Raw genomic sequence first — 18,281 nt, forward strand, 5'->3', positions numbered from 1 at the left:
TCAGGAGGCGAGGCGTCGTCGAGTGTCGTTGTATTAGATCGTTGATCCATCGTCCCATCGTCCCCGTGTCGTCTGTGGCTTGCACTTCAGCAGTGCTTGCGGCCCGTAATATTTTCCATGCAATGTCTGTTTTACGGCGCCCTACGGAGCGATAATACTGCATGTAAGTGTTTTTTTCAACCTAAAGCTTTTACAGCTCATTTGCTAAACACTGAGTCAAGAAGACCGTTGTTGGGAAATGCTCTTGCGAACAGGAAGTGGTGGGTTTTTACAACGAATTTCACATTTGGCAACACCGACAGTGTTTTTTTTTGTTTTTTTTAATAGATGATATAAAAGAAGAAGTGGTTCGTTAGCATGAGTAGCAACGGCTGCTATATGACAGAACAGACAATGAAGAGGGCCACATACACACTTCATCGCTGCACAATGCGTTTGACCCATAGCACTTATAGATAGACAGATTCTACCAAAACATGACATGTAGTCTTGTGAGTTAACGCTGGAGACTTTCACGTCAGAAAAACAACAAGCAGGCCTCCAGGAAGACATTTGAGCCTCTAACTGTTGATTGAAAGGTTTGCACCGATTCTACTTCCTGCTTCCCCCCTTATTGTGTGTGTGTGTGTGTGTGTGTGTGTGTGTGTGCTTGCATCTCCTTGTTTATTCCTGTACACACGTGTGACCCTGTGGTTATTAGTGTACAAAGCATTGTACCATATAAGACCTTTTTAATACATCTAGAAGAAGAAAAAAATACCATTTTTTCAGATTTCATGTGAGACTCCAGTGCTTTACAACCCATTATCCCAAGTTTGAATATTTTGCGTCGAGGTTCACATCGCGTCAGCCGACCACGATATTGTTTCGTCGTCCGACCACTGATTTCTTCTTCTTCTTCTCCCGCTATATCCCTCAAATCTGAAGCTGCATAAAGTTTGATTTTTCTGGGTTAAAGTAATGATCACAGTCTCGAAGGGCGTACAACCACCAGCTACCCAGCGGAACGTACGCTACTCATTTAACGCACAAACAAATTCTTCTTTTGGACGTTACGGAAATGTATCAGTATAATAAAACATAAAAACTGAAAAAAATAGACATACTCATTCATTTCAGCCCAGAACAAATTGAATGCCTCCTCTCCAGAAATTCCAGACATTTTTACACTTTAATTTAAACCTAAATTGTATGCACCGATTGTACCTTTAATCTAATTGTTCCTTTTCTTCGGGCAATTTAATTTAACTAATTTAAAATTACTTCTTCCAACTTTCAGCTGCTGAGTTTCTTTTGGTGTTATTAGTTACTTATTGTTGACGTTGTGATTTGTCTTCCAAGTCAAGTGAAAGGGTGGAAATGCAAGATAACTTATCACTTTTACTCATTCATTTTTGCCCCGATACTTTTGAGACTATTTCAGCTCTGAGCTCACGTTTTATTTACGACCCTGGCGTCCCCGTGTTCCCTTCGTCTAGTTGTCCTCCAGGTCTAAATGAGCGTGGTTCACCTGGTGTTTGCGGGGCGCGGTGGCACTATGGGGGGGGGGGGGCAGAATGACCCTTGAACACAACCAGGAATCGTACTTGTCCCTGAGCATCTGGACAACATGCTCCGTGGCAATCTGACAGAGAAGGAGAGTAATGGGGGAGGGACAGTTTAAATAGAGAGAGAGACAGAAAGAACTAACTTTACTGTGGCTCCGGTGTCGTTTATCAGCCGGCTTCCTGTCATTACACCGCCAGCTATCTGCTCAGGAGTCTGGGAAGGATCTATTCCCCCTCATTTCTGACCGGTAGAGGCGTGTTCAGAGGGTCTGGAGTCTGTTAGTTTTTGGGAGTGGGGCTCGTCCCTAATTGATGGTTTGGTGGGACTGACTGAGAGTTTGCTGTCGGGCTTAAAGTTAGAGGGAAGATGAGAGGAGTTTAACAAAGTCCCACAGTTGAATCTCTATTATTCCACATGGAAATGCATCATTACAGAATTTTTAATGGTGGGAGCAAACAGGATATTTTTTAATCTGCTACCCAACTGCAATAAGAATTTGGCAACAATTGCCTCCATTCAGATTTGAATTGTCTCTCAGAACACAGGATCACGTTACAATTTGCCCAGGTTCCAGTTGTAAACATCAATGTAACGTATGATTGTGACAATTTCAGCTGGTCTGAAAATTTGAATGTTGAACTCGACACAATCTTTGCATTTAGAACATGCAGAGTTGTGTTTAAAATTACTTCTTCTGTATACATTTATATGAGATCTTCGCTCAAGCTGTAACATCAGTGTGACTATATTATGTAAACAACAAAGCCCCTTAAATGATCCGTTAGTTTATTATTTCATGTCATTTTCTCAGTATAAACTGTGGGAGGGAAATTATCATTTGTTGCGGCGATTCCTTGATGATCGTAAAATTGCGTGCCAGTTTCCTGTAACTGTATTTTTGTGTACCTGGATGGCCACACGCAGCTCAGGCAGACAGAGCTCCCACGGCTCCGGACCCCCCAGCACCTTCAGACCGAACCCTGAGGGGTCTGCTGCTCTGCAAAAACCGGTCCGCTTCTCCAGCACCCGGGCTCTCCGCTCGCTCCCTGCACACCTCCTCGGGCGGGCTGCTCAGCAGAGTGGACGGCCTGGAAGTAAATGACAGCATGAGTGTTATCAGATCCGCTGATAACATCATGCTACAACACACAAGAATGTGGTATTTATTAGCTCTAATGTGCATGTCGACACACATGCATGCCACATGTGCATGCAGTTCCACAGGTGAGTGCAAAACACACATCTGACCTCCCCTCCCCCGACCCCAGTAAACCTCCCAAACCCCCCCCCTCCCACATTCCACACGAGATAATGTCTTCAGCAGGTTGCATAGCACATATTGTTGCCGGGCTTGTTTTTAGTGTCGCTGTTTGGGGCCTTCGTCTCTTGGGACATGCGGGCCTGTTGACGAGGAAGGCCCTGGGATTCAGTCACGTGACACAGGGCTCGATACTGTACCTCCGGACGCCGCTGTTTAACCAGTCAAGTTGCAGTTTACATCCATTTGTATACATTTCCAGATGTTTCCAAATGTGATTTATCGCTTCATGAAAATAACAGCCATAATAAATCAAATTTTCGCCATGTTTTTAGGAATAAAATGTTGTGTAAATCAGGCTATGAATAATATATGAACAAACCCCTCAGCAAAAACCTTCAGATTATAGATGGGATAAGGTGTGACTATGTTCAACCAATGTGGATCTTCACATCAAGCTGAAAATCCGCACTTTAACCTAATAATTGTTGTTCATTATATCTTCGAACAAAACATTCAATCATTCACATAAACAGAATACGATAAAGGTAGAATATTTCGACAGCGACAATAAACCAGGTCACACAATGTAGGTCGGATAGAAGTCATTGAGGAAATTTCTTTTGTCATTTGCTGACGTATATGATTCATGGGTGCAGTTGCAGTTTTTTGGGGCCAAAAACTCTTCGTGGTCTTGGACCCCGGTTCGGTTGTCCGTCCTCTCGGGTGGAGGCTGTGTTTTGGACTCTTTGGATGATGTCAGACTGAAACAAAGGACGGTTAAACAAGCAAGAATGGTTTATCGAAGAGACTGTTTAAACAGGGATGGCTCATTGTTAGCAAAACACTGAAAGTGAGACTGGATGTAGCAGCAACGCCCAAAACGCCCGGGGGGTCGGCGATGCACTCAGCTGCGTTAGCTCTCGCTGCTCCTACCGGCCGGGGGTCGGTTAAAGGTCGCGAGTGAGCAGTCAGCAGGCAGTGAATGGCCGTATCGATCAGACAATAATAAAAGGAGTTTTGAGAAAGCGTAAGTCACCGCAACCTCGAGAGGACCTTGAGCATGCAGTAATAACTGGCCACCCAAAATATTACGCAGTTTGCCGCAGCAGAATGCGAGATTGGCCCGTGGACAGACACGGAGGGGCACACTCACTCACGCACACACGACCACACCCGCGTCAGATCGCCTCCTGACGGTGAAAATAAGCGCCGCAACAAAATCGGAACAGTTAGCCTCCGAAAAAGGTTTCCGTAGAGGAATACGTTGTGGGGCGGCAAATTCCCACGAAACGTGTCAAAAGAAAACCGCGAGAACACAAACTGCTGAGAACATCATCGGCAACTTGGCGGGTTTAACTGTGTTTTTGGCACGATTGTATGAAATGTCTTTTACAGAGATTGCTTGCATATAATGCAGCTTGTTTTTGAGTTTGAGGGAAGTGCGCTTTTGGACTCCTTTCTGCCCTTTAGTGTCTAGACGGGGGATTTGCCAATTATGGGTTTTATTCATTGAATCACAGCGTACAGCAGCGGTCACTGCAGACACACCTGGCGGAGATCTGCACCTTACTAAGCGCACCCTTCTAGTTATGACTGTTATGTGCTGGTATGTTTGTTTTCTGCATTCATATTAGTTTGTAAACATTTAGTTGCATGAATAAAAGTGAATGGAATTGAACGGTTTTAATGGTTTTAAACAAACCTCGCTGGTACAAAGCAATAATTACTGAAAACGCTGGCTGAGAAAATAGTCATCTGGAACATGTAATCAGCCATTGAACGGTGGTAATCATGTGCAGCCAAGGTAAATATCAGGTAGAAAGGACCAATGAAATGTCCTTGATAACATTTTACAACATGCCCTTTAGTCCCCTCACACACACACACACACACACACACACACACACACACACACACACACACAACACAATTCCACTGACGCTTTACAGCACATTCCTGACAAAGCCTTTCAGATCACTGCCCCTAAAACGAGTGAAAAGGCCAGAACAGGAATGAAGACGAGGGGGACTAAAAATAGAAAGCACAAATTGAAGGGCTGTCGCCACAGAGCGAGTGTGAAGGGTACAGGTTGAGCCGCCTCTGCGGCTTTCTTTTCCCTGCTCTTCTTCTCTTTACACATTCCAGGGTCACGGGAATGCCGGGGCTGGTCATAAGGGCTTGGACTTTTGTCCTCTTTAGGATTAGCTGCTTTTGATCTCGAGGAGATAAAGCCTCGGCTACGGCTCCATTAGCCACCGTTAACGGGAGGCACGCCAGCAGTCAGGGGGGTTGAGTTTCAGGATTTATGGCAGTAGGCCGGTAGCCGTTATCTTTTATACCATGGTTATCTTTTTTCCAGCTGCTGAAATAAAAAGTCGTGAGGCGGACATTCTGCTAAAATGTAGATCCTTGCAAGACGGACTTACCAGCTGGTTTGTGTGCTTTGGCTTTCTTTCTTGACTTTCTGGTGGACCTCTGAAAGTGGACACCAAGAGATAAAACAAAAAAACAACAACAACCTTTATTGAAAGGATTTTCTCTGTTCCATCTCTTTCATCCCTGCATCTTATTATATCTCTGTAATTCTCTCTTCCTTTCATTTTCAAGCAGAGTTTCTGAGACAGAAGTGACGTCAAGTCAGGGTTTGTCCACTACAGGATTCAGGAATACTGTCGGCTCCCAATAAGGCTCACCGCTTATTCAATGCACTCCCTCCAGCTGTTCAAATGAAAACACCTGCAATGCCATCCCGCCTCACTATACAGATCAACATAATTCATTTTTAAATGTGTAACTTTGAGTAATTCATGACCTCTCATGTCACCAGGTATACCCAAAGGTCAGTTCATAAACAGGTACAGCGCGCGCACGCGCACACGCACACACACACACACACACACACACACACACACACACACACACACACACACACACACACACAGCTTTTAGCTGTTTCCTCCCTGGTGATCGAGAAGCGCCCAGATTCTGATTTCTTTTAAAAGCCACCTTTAAAGTATTTCGTCTTTTATTTATGCACCTTCCTGAGTGCTTCTTATGAATGGTTATTGTTATTTTTTTCTCCGTCTTTCGTTCCTTTTCCACTTTTATCTAAAGCACATTAAGTCTGAATGAAATGTGCTGTATAAATACAGCTTGCCTTCTATTTTGCCTGATAAAACCACAAACCGGTCCAGAGATAAATCTGAGGTGTAACGAGACGATAAAAGGGAGGACAGAAAGAAAAAAAAAGAAGCTTTCATGCATTTTCTTGTGAATTATTGAATAGCATCACCAATCCTTCAAATAAAAAAATCTCTTTGTTTGAATGTTTGCAGGTTGCTAACTGCTACATGTGTTCCTGCCCCCTTCATCAGACCTGTAGATTAATCGTCTTCAATGATTTTGAGTCTGATAAATAATATGAGTAGAGTTCTATGTTGTAGAAATATAAATAGTGGAAATGTGAATTGGCTAAATTGTGTAAAAAACAGATTAGATCTTGTGTATTGTATTACTGTAATGCAGTACTTCCACAAAGTAAAACAAATATGAAGGTAAACCATCTGTTTGCATATCTAATCTCACAGCTCCCCCTGGTGTTCCCGTGCCGCTACTACACCATGACATTGACAAGCGTATCCTGTATGTCATCCCTCAGCAGGATCAGCTGCTGGTTTCTACATAGATGTCACACACGCTGATGACACAATAAATCTTCACGAAGCTTCCCGAGAGCATAAAGCATCCATTAAACTGTTAAATACCAGCCTAAACGATTCAACTTCTCTATGAGCTGTGACAAAATTAATCACAGTGTGGCGAATCGGGCCGACGAGGCGCTTATTAAAATGTATAGCAGGATTTCTCACGAGGAATAGCTGTAAAAAAAACCAAAAAAACCTGCAGCCAAAACTGTAATAGCCAATAACTTTTGCAAATTGGCTGGCTTTACATTGAATAAATAGAGTTCTTATTTTAATTATCCCAAATGAATGTGGCAGATTAACTATCTGTGCAGCTACCAAAAAAACCCCCAAAAAAAACTACTGAGGGAGGCATTAGAATGCAAAATAAAACTAATCATTCAAAGTTTGACGATTCCATTTCTCATCAAAGAGTTTGAAAAACGACTTATTTTGTTTTCCCAAAGTATAAAACTCCTCTTTCAAATTCATTTAGCAGGAAAAACAATGTAGTGTGGGCAGAGCTGCGCTTCTCCAGTGGCCAATTTCTGGATTTGAGACATAACTCTGGGGATTAGCCTGAACAGCAGTTAATTGCTTTAAACCAATGGCTCTGAATTAATCCTTTGATTTTTGGACTCCTTTTATGATTAGAGCGAGAGCGCAGGAGGGACGGAGGGAGGGAGGGAGGAGTGGAATAAATATGTGAGAAAGAGAGAGTAATGGAGACGAAAAAAAAAGAAAGAAGAAACAACAACCTGACAGTGACTCAGGCAGCGACGGCTGGCTGAGCAGTCTTTCATCAGGAGGTAATGATATGAAACCTGTAATCTACAGGAGGCGGGGGGGGGGATCAGATGACTAATTAATAGCTCCGGTCTAAAAGCCCCGAAGCAGTGCACTCTGGGAGTCGGCACAGGCAAGGTACAGGAGAGCTGAGCCCCGGCAAAAGGGCTCTGATCACACAGCTGAGTAGTGTGTGGAACAGACCCAGCTCTTATTTTGGTTTCCATTTCAGACTCAGCAGGTGGTGGGTGTGTGTGTGTGTGTGTGTGTGTGTGTGTGTTCATGACGCTGGACAGGCAATTCGCTAGCCAGCATGTGTTTTTTTTCTTTTCTTTTCTGTGCAGTTATCTCGTTCTCTAGCTGCAGGAATAAAGTGACTTTTTAAGGCTTTGTGATCATAAGTTCGCGTCAAACTGCTGTTTCTATGACAACCGGGCTGAGTTTTCTGCGAGCGTGTGAACAGATTTTGAGTTTCCTTTCTCCACAGCGAGGGTGTTTCTGTGAAGAGAGGCTGTTTTTGGTGGTTCTTTTGTTCTTCCAGGTCTAGTTTAGGGTGTAATGTTGACTTTAAAGTTAATGCTGTCGTGACATGAGGAGTTTACGATGTGCTTGGTATGTTTGCAATGAGTATTTGGTGTTGTTTTGCATTTCAGTGTCATGCCAAGAACAAGGAAAGAGTCATTTTTTAGAAAGACAAACATTTCAGAAAATTGGGGGCCAAATGTTTTCTTGTAAACATCTAGCCATTGAAACTATAAACTCCTGTTTCCAATGTTTACTGAGGATCATTTTCTCATAGACTTCTATACAATCACACTTCTTTTTGTAACCAGCGTAGTCGCCCCCTGCTGGCCAGTAGAGAGAATGCAAGTTTAAGACACTTCCGTATTGGCTTCACTTTTCAGAAGGCCTGGTTCTGACGGGTTTTACGTCGCTTAGCATCCATAAGTGTCGCATTGCCGCCATCTGCTGGACAGTCCTTTGCCCCATCTATTCCAGCATTAACATGGCATGTTTAAAAAAGCCCCCGCCCCCCCAACCATGTGCCTCATTTTCATAGAGATGTAACCCTTTGAGGAGCCGTTTTTTTGCTTTCATGAGCTCGGTTCTCATAGCTAAAACTTCCGATTTGGACAACTTACTCGGTCTGTCCCCCTCTGTTGCTCCTGAAGACTCCGTGTCCTCCTCAGTGACCTGGAGCAGAGAGGACACACTGCTGCTGCACACAGTGAAGGAGGTGAGGACAGGGAGGTGAGGACAGGGAGGTGAGGACCGGGAGGAGAGGACAGGGAGGTGAGGACAGGGAGGAGAGGACAGGGAGGAGAGGACAGGGAGGTGAGGACCGGGAGGTGAGGACAGGGAGGTGAGGACAGGGAGGTGAGGACCGGGAAGTGAGGACAGGGAGGAGAGGACAGGGAGGTGAGGACAGGGAGGTGAGGACCGGGAGGTGAGGACCGGGAAGTGAGGACAGGGAGGAGAGGACAGGGAGGTGAGGACAGGGAGGAGAGGACCGGGAGGAGAGGACAGGGAAGTGAGGACAGGGAGGAGAGGACAGGGAGGAGAGGACAGGGAGGTGAGGACAGGGAGGTGAGGCCACGCTCGTGAAGGAAGACTTCCTGTAGGTGGGGAGGCGAGCAGAGGAGCTGCGAGGGCGTCTGGGATGAGCTCTCTGAGGAGCGAGAGGAGATTTAAAAATTAAAACATTTACTTTATTATCTAAAAAACCAAATGCAGCTACAAACTATTGTTTGTTGTGGAGACAACAGACTTTCAACCCATAGAGGTCAGTACAACAAAGCTAGTGGAGTGGCTCCTAACCTGAACACTGAATCTTTAAACTGGGTCCTGATTGTATTTCAAAGAGAAATCCACTGTGGAATAACATCATTATCTTCATTATATTACATGTAATTCAAATGTGGTGTATTCTTTTACCTTTTTTTTACATTTTGTCAGTTTTATACTCTTTTATATTTTATTTTCTCCGTATGATTTATTGTTCGAATGTCAAATAAACTTGTAACAGTGCTTTCTTGTGAGTTATAGTATTGATCGGGTGTTTGTGTTTCTGGTGTGATAACTTTATCTCAACCGTTGCCTTTCATCTCGTCCGGTTAGTTGTTCCTTACATTTTGCAAGGTTGTCTTCAGAAACAGACACCAGCTTGTTGTTTTCAGGTTGATTCATCATCATCATACCGCTGCTATCTAGACCACAAACAGTCCCCTCTCTGGTGCTGTATTTGAATCAATCTATTTATCTATTTATCTCGTTCCTTTTTCTCACTACATTTGTGCAATGCTGTCACAACCCTCGTTTCCACACGTGTAAAGCATTTTTACACTTTATTAGGGCTGGGCGATATTATATCGATATTGTGATATGAGACTAGATATGGTCTAAGATTTTGGATATTTTAAAATGGCATGAGTGTTCCTGGTTTTAAAGGATGCACTGCAGTCAAGTGATTTTCTGAAACAAACAAGACTGCTCTATCTTTACCCACTTACTCATTATATCCACATCATGATGATCATTTATCAAAACTCTCAGTGTGTAACTATTTTGTGAAAGCACCAGTCAACCATACAATATCGTCGCTATATCTATATCGAGGTATTTGGTCAAAAATATTGCGATAATTGATTTTCTCTATTGTCATTTTATCCTATCATTGTCACTTATATCTTATTATTGTCTTTTAATCTTATTTTATCTTTTACATGATCAGTTCTCTTTTACGCGACGAGTGTTTTTGTTGCCGAGCCGTTCTCTCATCAAAAATATGCCGTTGTACTTCTGACCCTGTGTTAACCATTGTGACAAAGAAAAGACGGTATATCTTTCTGCACAGACATGTGTCACTAATGGCTAAAACTCAGATCCCAGCGCCTCTAACGGCTGTCTTTCATTGACATCCATTGAGGCTCCTGTCAACACAGAATCTGTAATTGCCCCCTTTCCTCCGTGTGTTACTGTTGCTGCTGAATGTCAGCACAGAATGGGGGCTCTTGGTATTACTTCTGAGGGACTCGCCAAAAAACCTGGCGGTAACTTCTGGTGGTTTCAATCTTTTGAATGTTGTGTTTTTGCATCAAGCTCCATTTTCTCCACGCTAGAAATAATCTCAGTGTGAGGTCTGGCCATCTGCGTTTGGACAGCTATTGAGGAGAAAACGTCTCCAGTGATGGTGAAACTTTTCTATCACAACAGCTTTTTTTTTTGTTGTAAAAGTTAGAATCTGTTCTCCTTAAAGCCTAAAGCTAATCCTTCAGACTAGCTGCTTGTGGAGAACACACACACACACACACACACACACACACACACACACACACACACACACACACACACAAGCTGACAAACGGCCACTTGGCACACACAGGTAGATCTATCTACCAAGTGAGGACGACAGAGCAACAGAAAGGAGCCAGACGTGTCGTCCCCCCCCCGTCCCCCGTCCCCCCGTCTGTCACAGAAGACCAGGGCCTTAAGTGTGTGTGGCGCTCCCATCAGCCTAATTATCAGCGGAGAAGGAAGCACAACACCTCAGCAACCTTTCCAAATGTCCTCTACTGCCACACACCGCCAGCCCCTAAGGAGTGAGTGTATGTGTGTGTGTGTGTGTGTGTGTGTGTGTGTAGTTGCGTATCGCTCATTGAGTCAGTCGGTGCATGTTTGACTGTGTTTCAGTAAATGAGCCTGTGCATTAATGCTCGAGCATGTTGCACCTGACTTTCCCTTTTTTTCTGTGTGTGTGTGTGTGTGTGTGTGTGTGTGTGTGTGTGTGTGTGTGTGTGTACGTGCGCGGTAAAGGCGGGTGTCACAGTCCAGGATTTCTCTCTTTCTGCACAGCGTTGCAGGTTGAGGACTTTGAAAGATAAGTTCTCGGCAAAATCCGACCTTCTGCTGAGATCAGAGTTTGTCCAGAACTCGGAGGAGGGACAGACGGATAAAATGAATATATATACGTCATGGCCAAGAAGCATGCGGACACACGAACATTACACCCGTATGTGAAGCCATTTGGCCAGATTTGATGGGGGGGGGGCAATGTGGTTTTGAGACATGAAAGGGCCGTCCCAAAACTGTTGCTACAATGTCGGAGACTTTAGGAGACTAATATTTAAACATCAGCTATACCTTTTTAATCCAAAGAGCCATTTTTAAATGCTCTTGTACTTATTGCTAGTGTGGCTCATTCATGTGTTTTAATAGTTTTTGGTCAACTAATGGAGCTCTATGACGCAGAGGAAGAAGGTATAAAAGACTTTGGCTGAACAGACAGTAGTTTTTAGTAGGAGTTTGTTGTTCGTTTTGGTCTTTTTATGGGATTTATTGACAGTAAAGAAAATCGAAAACCACCAGACTCATCCTTTAACTGGAACTTGGGGTAGTATGATATAATATAAAAATAAATGGCTCTTTCTTTTTTTCAGCGCCTGAGTCGTGGTCGGGCCTCGGTCAGGGTCTCTGCCAATGGAAAATAATCGCCGCTGTTGTGACACAACCATCAGTACGCTGACCTTCTGCGACTCACCGCTAGTCGAAAAAAAAAAAAAAAAAAGCCCCAGCCTTTGAGGCCGAGACGGCTCGAGAGTCGCTCCGGCCATTATCAAAATCATATAATTCATCTTATCCTTAAAAAAAAAACGTGTGCGGTGCTTTAGATGGATGCCCAGCGTCACAGCTGCCCGCCCGGTGGAAAGCCCAGCAGTGTCATAACCTTGTGATAATGTTTCATTTCATCCTCTCCTTGTCTTCCTGTACAGTAATGCCTCAGCTGTATCATTTGGTCCATAAAGCTTAAGACTTTCTGGGAAATTGGATTTGAAGCTGAGTGAAGGCCCTGGAGGCGACGTTTGGGTACCAAAAAAAAAAAAAACCTCTTTGTAGCTCTTTTCCTTCCTTCTTTCCTTTTCTTTTTCATTTTTCTATCAATTATTCAAGGCTTGTACTATGTTCTACAAGGAGCCATTGTGACACAGTCGCCTTTACACTTTATGAATTAATGTATTCTGTGAGTCCAGGTCTCCTCTGATACTTGGAGAGAGAGCACAAAGATCATCATAGATCAATATCAAGGCGGGGGAAAAAAGACCTTGGAAAGAAGTGCCTTCGAGGAATCAAAGCAGACTACAGATGCAAAGCAACATCAATCCTGTGGGTTTAAACATGCGATTTTAAGCGCCACACAGCTGCTGCTTCTGCACTTTCTCCCCGTTTCCTCACTCTCGACACCCTGTGGTGGGTCAATATCACAGGAGCTGAAACCTGGAGGGAGGGGGGGGGGGCGAAGATGGAAGAATGCAATCTCCTCGCTAAGCCTGGACCTCCTCCGGAGCTTTGGACTTTTTATATTTCATCCAGCGCTGTCAGCTTCGCGCCCCGCGGCTCCTGATCGCCGCCACCCTTCATCACCGGCACCTCCACGGCGTCTCTTCAGGTGGCTCGCATTAAGAACAGCGCCGAGGTTTGACAGAAGTTACTCATGGGTCAGCAGCGCAGAGGTCGGCGCCCGTAACGAGCCCGACAGCTGATGGATGTGTCACTCATGACGCTGTGTTCTAGGCACCCCCCCCCCCCCCCCCCATCACCCCCGGCAGTGGAATCACTCTTAAATAGTAAACTATAGTTACTGTATTATGTATGTGTCGTGTGGAGACAGTCCCTGACGCTCTGTGTGCTTTTGTGTCTCATTGCTCGCACCATTATCCTGTCAGCGGTGAACGCAGGATTACTCATTCATGAGCATAGACATGTTTTAACACATGTTCAAAGCATATTTGCAACAAAAAAAAAAAAAAAAAAAAAAAATTGAGATGCAGCGTTGTGGCCTTAAACTAGAGTACCGTATTTTTCGGACTATAAGGCGCACTGTGAATTAACGTGTCTATGTTCACACATAAGCCGCACCGGATTATAAGGCGCATTAAGCAAAACAACACAGTCCGGTAAATCAAACTTTATTCAACTCAGTTGTAACAACAAATACCGGTACAGAAAAATACACTCGCTTATCGATTCATTCCTCTTCCACAAATCCATCGAATTCTTCATCTTCAGTGTCTGAGTGAAACAGCTGCGCGATTTCGGCATCAAGAATGCCCGAATCCCTCTCGTCATTTTCCGAGTCAGTCTCGTTGCCGTTATCGGTACTTGGCTGTTCAGTGATGATTCCAGCTTTCGTGAAAGCTCGGACGACGGTTGCGACCGATGGTTACTTGTTGTGCTTATTGGTCGATTTTGACTTTTAGTTTAGACATTACATTCCTGTTACGGGGCCGATCAGGTAGTGACACAGCATACCGTAATGCTCCGAATATCCATTGAGCGGAGCGGCTTCGTCGTACTTACACATTTCGACAGATTTTTGAGCGCATTGTACCACATAAAATCGATCAATAAGCACAACAAGTGACCATACATAAGGCGCGCTGGATTATAAGGCGCACTGTCAATTTTTGAGAAAATTTAAGGATTTTAAGTGCGCCTTATAGTCTGAAAAATACGGTACTAAGAAATCATGAGACGCGATGTCTATAAACTCTTTCACAGAAGAATAATTTTCCACCAGAGTCGATGCAAAAAAAAGTCAAAATTTGATTTGGGTAGTTAAGAGTTAAACAGTGTAAGAGCTGTAAGCGGGAGGGAGAGTTGATTAGGTGCATTGCCGCGAAGGCAGCTTTAGAAAGCAACTTGTAAGTCGTGCGTTTGCTTTAACTGACCACTGGGAGGTTGTGTGTGGGTGGGAAGAACCTTTTGACCCCACGTGAACTTACTTGGGGTCCCAGCAGGCGGCGAGCGGGTCGGAGCCACGGCCTCCAGCAGCCGACTCAAGACAGCAGAGCTGATGGAAGATGATCTTCCTGCAAATACAACACAAACACAGAGAGCGTCAACATCCACTCGGAGGTTCGTTTGTCCAAAACACTTTTATTAAAATAATTAGAATAAAGATACAGAGAGCCAAAAAAAAAATGCACGTCAAATTATCCAGCTCATATTTCCAGGATAAAAATGACACATTTTTTATAATCCCTTTTTTGGGAGCAGGTCCAAGATTGCATTTTTGTCCTACTTACATTTATCTGTCTCCATTGCCGGTGTTGTGTCGAATACTGTCTCCCTACCCGAACATGAACCAACCCTTATCCCTCACCCTAATCACCCAGGGGGGGGGCGCTATCATTTTAACAGGAGGGTGACACTCGACGGGGGACTTTATGCTGAATACGCAACTTCGTAGGGTCCTGCAATTCTATTTTTTAAACATTTCTTTCTGACATTGGAAGACGTAAAGCCAATGAATGGCTGTGGTAGTACATACATACATACATACATACATACATATATATATATATATATTTGAATTAGCTGACAGGAAATGAGCCTCACAATGTGAGGGAGAGATTGGAGGTGAAATAAAAATGAAATATGAGGCGCAGGTGAATTCCAGATCGATACTAAAGGAGTTATGTCGCCCTCTGGTGGTGGTTTGCACTCAAAGCGCAGTGAGAGAACGCTGGCTGGATGAAGGACACGGTTTCAGTGTACGTCACACTTTTTTTAAAATATCTATTTAAAAACTCTGTTCTGGCACCACAGTTCATGCAGTTAATAATTAATGAGTTACATCGATTTCTATTCTTTTAAATGAAAAAGATACTTTTTGTTTTCTGCTTTTTCAAAAAAAATATTTTGCAATATCTTGAAAGAAATTAAAAAATGATTCCACCACAACTGTTTTGAGGATTTGCAAAGACATAGTTCAGCAGATTCAATGTTTTCTTGTCTGTGTGTGTGTGTGTGTGTGCCTCTCTCTCTCTCAATCTCTCTCTCAAACGAAAAAGCAAAGGCCCCCCCCCCCCCCCCCCCCCCAAACAAAATCTCTCCTGTGGCCCCCTGTTGTCTAGAGCCGGGCCTGTCGGTCTCTAAAAAAAATCTCTCTTTTGGCATTTATCCATCTATTTATTTATTTATTTATAGACAGACTGATTGCTTTTGTCTACAGCTCCACATATGATACGTTATTTTCGGACTCACAGCGATATATATTCTTGGTTGTACTGGGTGTCAGTAGTGACGCTGCAGTACCACACTCTCCTGAGCCTTGCTCAAGAGCACCTTAGGGGGGAAAAAAGCTTTAGGGAAGAGTTTTTTTTACTACTGTACACCAGTCAATCACAGCAAAACATTGTATTCTTTTTTATGTCGTGTTCCTATATTTTCACTTCTGCACAATTTCTTAGCTGTGAAGATCTTTGCCAATGACTGCTTCGCTGAAATGACCTGCACATTCCTACTTTTTCCTATGAGAAGTCCTTTTTAAGTGCTCTCAGGTGTGTGTGCTTCAGCGATCAAGAGGGGTGTGGCAGACCTGAACCACAGACACAAGGGGTACGTCCCAAGTCTCTTAATTGCATCCTCGTTTCCCTCACTTGGGTCCTTTCCTTGCGTCTTAGTCCCTCCCACCGGGGATGCATGGAGGAAACCAATGCGAGGAGAGAGGAACGAGGAAATATGTTTTAGGAGACATGAGACGTCCTTTTCCTCTGAAGCGTCACGTGAAGCGACGTCTGTTTCTGATGACGGCGGCCGCTGATCACATCTGGATCACATCTGGATCAGCAGTCAGTCGGCTTTAACAGCTGGAGAGACGTTTGATAGTTTGACAGCACACATGATCACTGTACTTAATAATAGTGACTAATAACTAATAAAGACACACAGTAATCATCACTGTAGAGGTGTTTTCTCTCTGTAGTATCTGTCACCTCTTTAACAAACTGTGTTCTGTTTATGAGCGTTTGAAATTGTGATTGTGACGTCATTATTAAATAACCCAGAATTTGATTATGGTTTCTCTTAAATGACATAACTCATCAAACCATGATCAGCCTCACGTGACTGAATGAAATGATGATGAATGATGTAAAAAGCTCTCTCTCACTTTATCTGTAGCCATAATAAAAGATATTGAGGGAAATATCAGATCATGAAAAGACAAATTTTTCTAACAAATGAAGAAAGTTGTTTGTGGTCCTTTTGTTGTTCAGTCTACAATGAACACATATTTAAACCAGATACTGAATCAGAAAACATATCAAATATAAAGCTTGAGTTTAATCTGCGATACGTCTTCAGAGTTTACATGTTGAAAAAAATCAGATCAGTCCGATCAGCTGCAGCGTCCAATCACATAACTGATGAACAAAGAGGGGGCGTGTCTGCCGTTAAAACACTTCCTGGGAGCCTGTTCTCGTGCGTCCTCGCTCATGGCTCCTCAGAGGTCCCTCCTCTCTCCTCGATCCTCTCTCCTCGATCCTCCGAGCTTAATAAGAGCTTAGGGACGACCGTCAAAATGGCGGCGCAGAACAACTTCCGTTTCAAGCGAGGAGCGAGGAAATGACAATTAAGAGACTTGAGATGTACCCAAGCTCTCTTCTGAAAAGAGGCAGAGTTAAGTCAGCGGGCGTAACAGACTACATTAAGTAATGGTGGATTGCCCCCCTCTAATGAACACCCTCCAATTCCAGTCAAGTTTTCTGCTGCATTTAAAAGAAGTGGATGGAGACGGAGACACAAGAGGCCCGACTCTTCAGAACGAGAGCTGCTGTCATGGCAACATGGCGTCTCTCTGAAAGCGTGGTTACGCCCTCACCTGCGGTCAAGCGGCGCCATCCGTCACCCACGACACTTTCACGCTTCGAGGCTTCGAGGAACCGCATCCGTTCCCGTGATCTCTCCAAACACATCAAACACAATATGAAATTCTGCCGCGGTCCCGGGTCGCTCCGAGCTCTTTTCATTATCGACCAGGCCGTTTGTCCGCCGGGCAGATTGTCTGCTAGATCAGGATCCGTCAGATGTCAGGTAAAAAGCCTTTCCAACGGGGTTGTTATTTTTCCAGAGGTCTCGCCAGAAAAACAAGGCTGCATTCTGGCAGCGGCAATAATGCAGTGTCGGAGGAAAATGCATGTGGAGTTGGAGGTGATGCATCATAAACACGGGCTGGAGATGCGTCCCCGTGGAACGGCAGCACAGACGGATGTAAAACACAGAGGGTTTCCTGTAAACATATATTAGCTCTTCAGGGAACTGCCGGTGCAGGTATCTCTTAGTGTGGAAGCTGAAAATGTTCCTGCTCTGCCATTAAATCCTCTTCAAACACATTACACTTGTCACGACATAATGAGCCTCAGGCAGTCCCGTCTGAAGCCAGGAATCCGTCTGTGTGTGCTTTGCATATCTCCAGAACCGTTTCGTCCGATCTACACCTGGTGGGTGTGCTGCCGGAGACCCAAGGGAGCGCTTTGTCCAATGTGGTGCAATGCGGCCGGACGGTGGCGCTTCAACGACTCATTTTGAACTGACAAAATTGTCTCAAAAACAACAATTGTTCTCGACAACAAATCGATGTATTTAAGCCACGCCCACTTGCGTGTAAATCGTTTTTTCCGCCGTCCTGAATCGGTCTTTTTCTCCCGCTAAACGAAATTTGGTAGAGAAATTTGGTAGAGAACATCTCCGGATCAAGCAGGAAAAAGTTGCCTTCGCAGATTTTTGATGTTCCACACAGTTTTACTGTAGCTGGCCCTCAAAGTGGGCAGGGCTTACATTGCAACCACATTTCGGTGGACGTGTGCCGATATGACGTCCGAGTGACAATTTTGGTGCCATTTGGCCAACAGATGGCGCTGTGGCAGTATCGTCTGACTGTAAAGTAAGGAATCTCGGTGCTTCATTTGCATATATCGAGAGCAGTCCGTCCAATCTGCAATCTTAGCGAAGGACGTTGCAGCGGCGAAGTTTGCACACGCGACACTTTCTATATTGATAAACTTTGCACAGAGAACTGGGCTTCAAGGCCTGCGGCTCATTGACCTCAGCGCTGGATGATGGATATACTAACATTACAACCGAGCTCTTCCTCCCTTCCCTGGAGTTAAAGAGCAGTGAGCGGTTCTCGACAACCCTGGAATGAGCACTTGCAGTCGCCAAGC

General features: G+C 44.3%; 1 protein-coding gene across 1 annotated transcript; it reads right to left on the reverse strand.

The window, feature by feature from the left end:
* Positions 1-2,547: 2,547 nt before the first annotated feature.
* On the reverse strand, positions 2,548-17,006 carry LOC137879784 (inverted formin-2-like). Its single transcript, XM_068720673.1, has 5 exons — positions 16,940-17,006; positions 14,058-14,144; positions 8,421-8,947; positions 5,236-5,284; positions 2,548-2,636 (listed from the first exon to the last, which is right to left on the reverse strand). Exons 1-5 carry the CDS (start codon positions 17,004-17,006, stop codon positions 2,620-2,622), a joined length of 747 nt encoding a protein of 248 aa, XP_068576774.1. The 3' UTR covers positions 2,548-2,619.
* Between the last annotated feature and the right edge of the window lie 1,275 nt (positions 17,007-18,281).

Source organism: Cebidichthys violaceus, unplaced genomic scaffold (assembly GCF_023349555.1).
Source record: "Cebidichthys violaceus isolate CVI_PGR_0920_01 unplaced genomic scaffold, fCebVio1.0.p SCAF_26, whole genome shotgun sequence".
Taxonomy (NCBI): Eukaryota; Metazoa; Chordata; class Actinopteri; order Perciformes; family Stichaeidae; genus Cebidichthys; species Cebidichthys violaceus.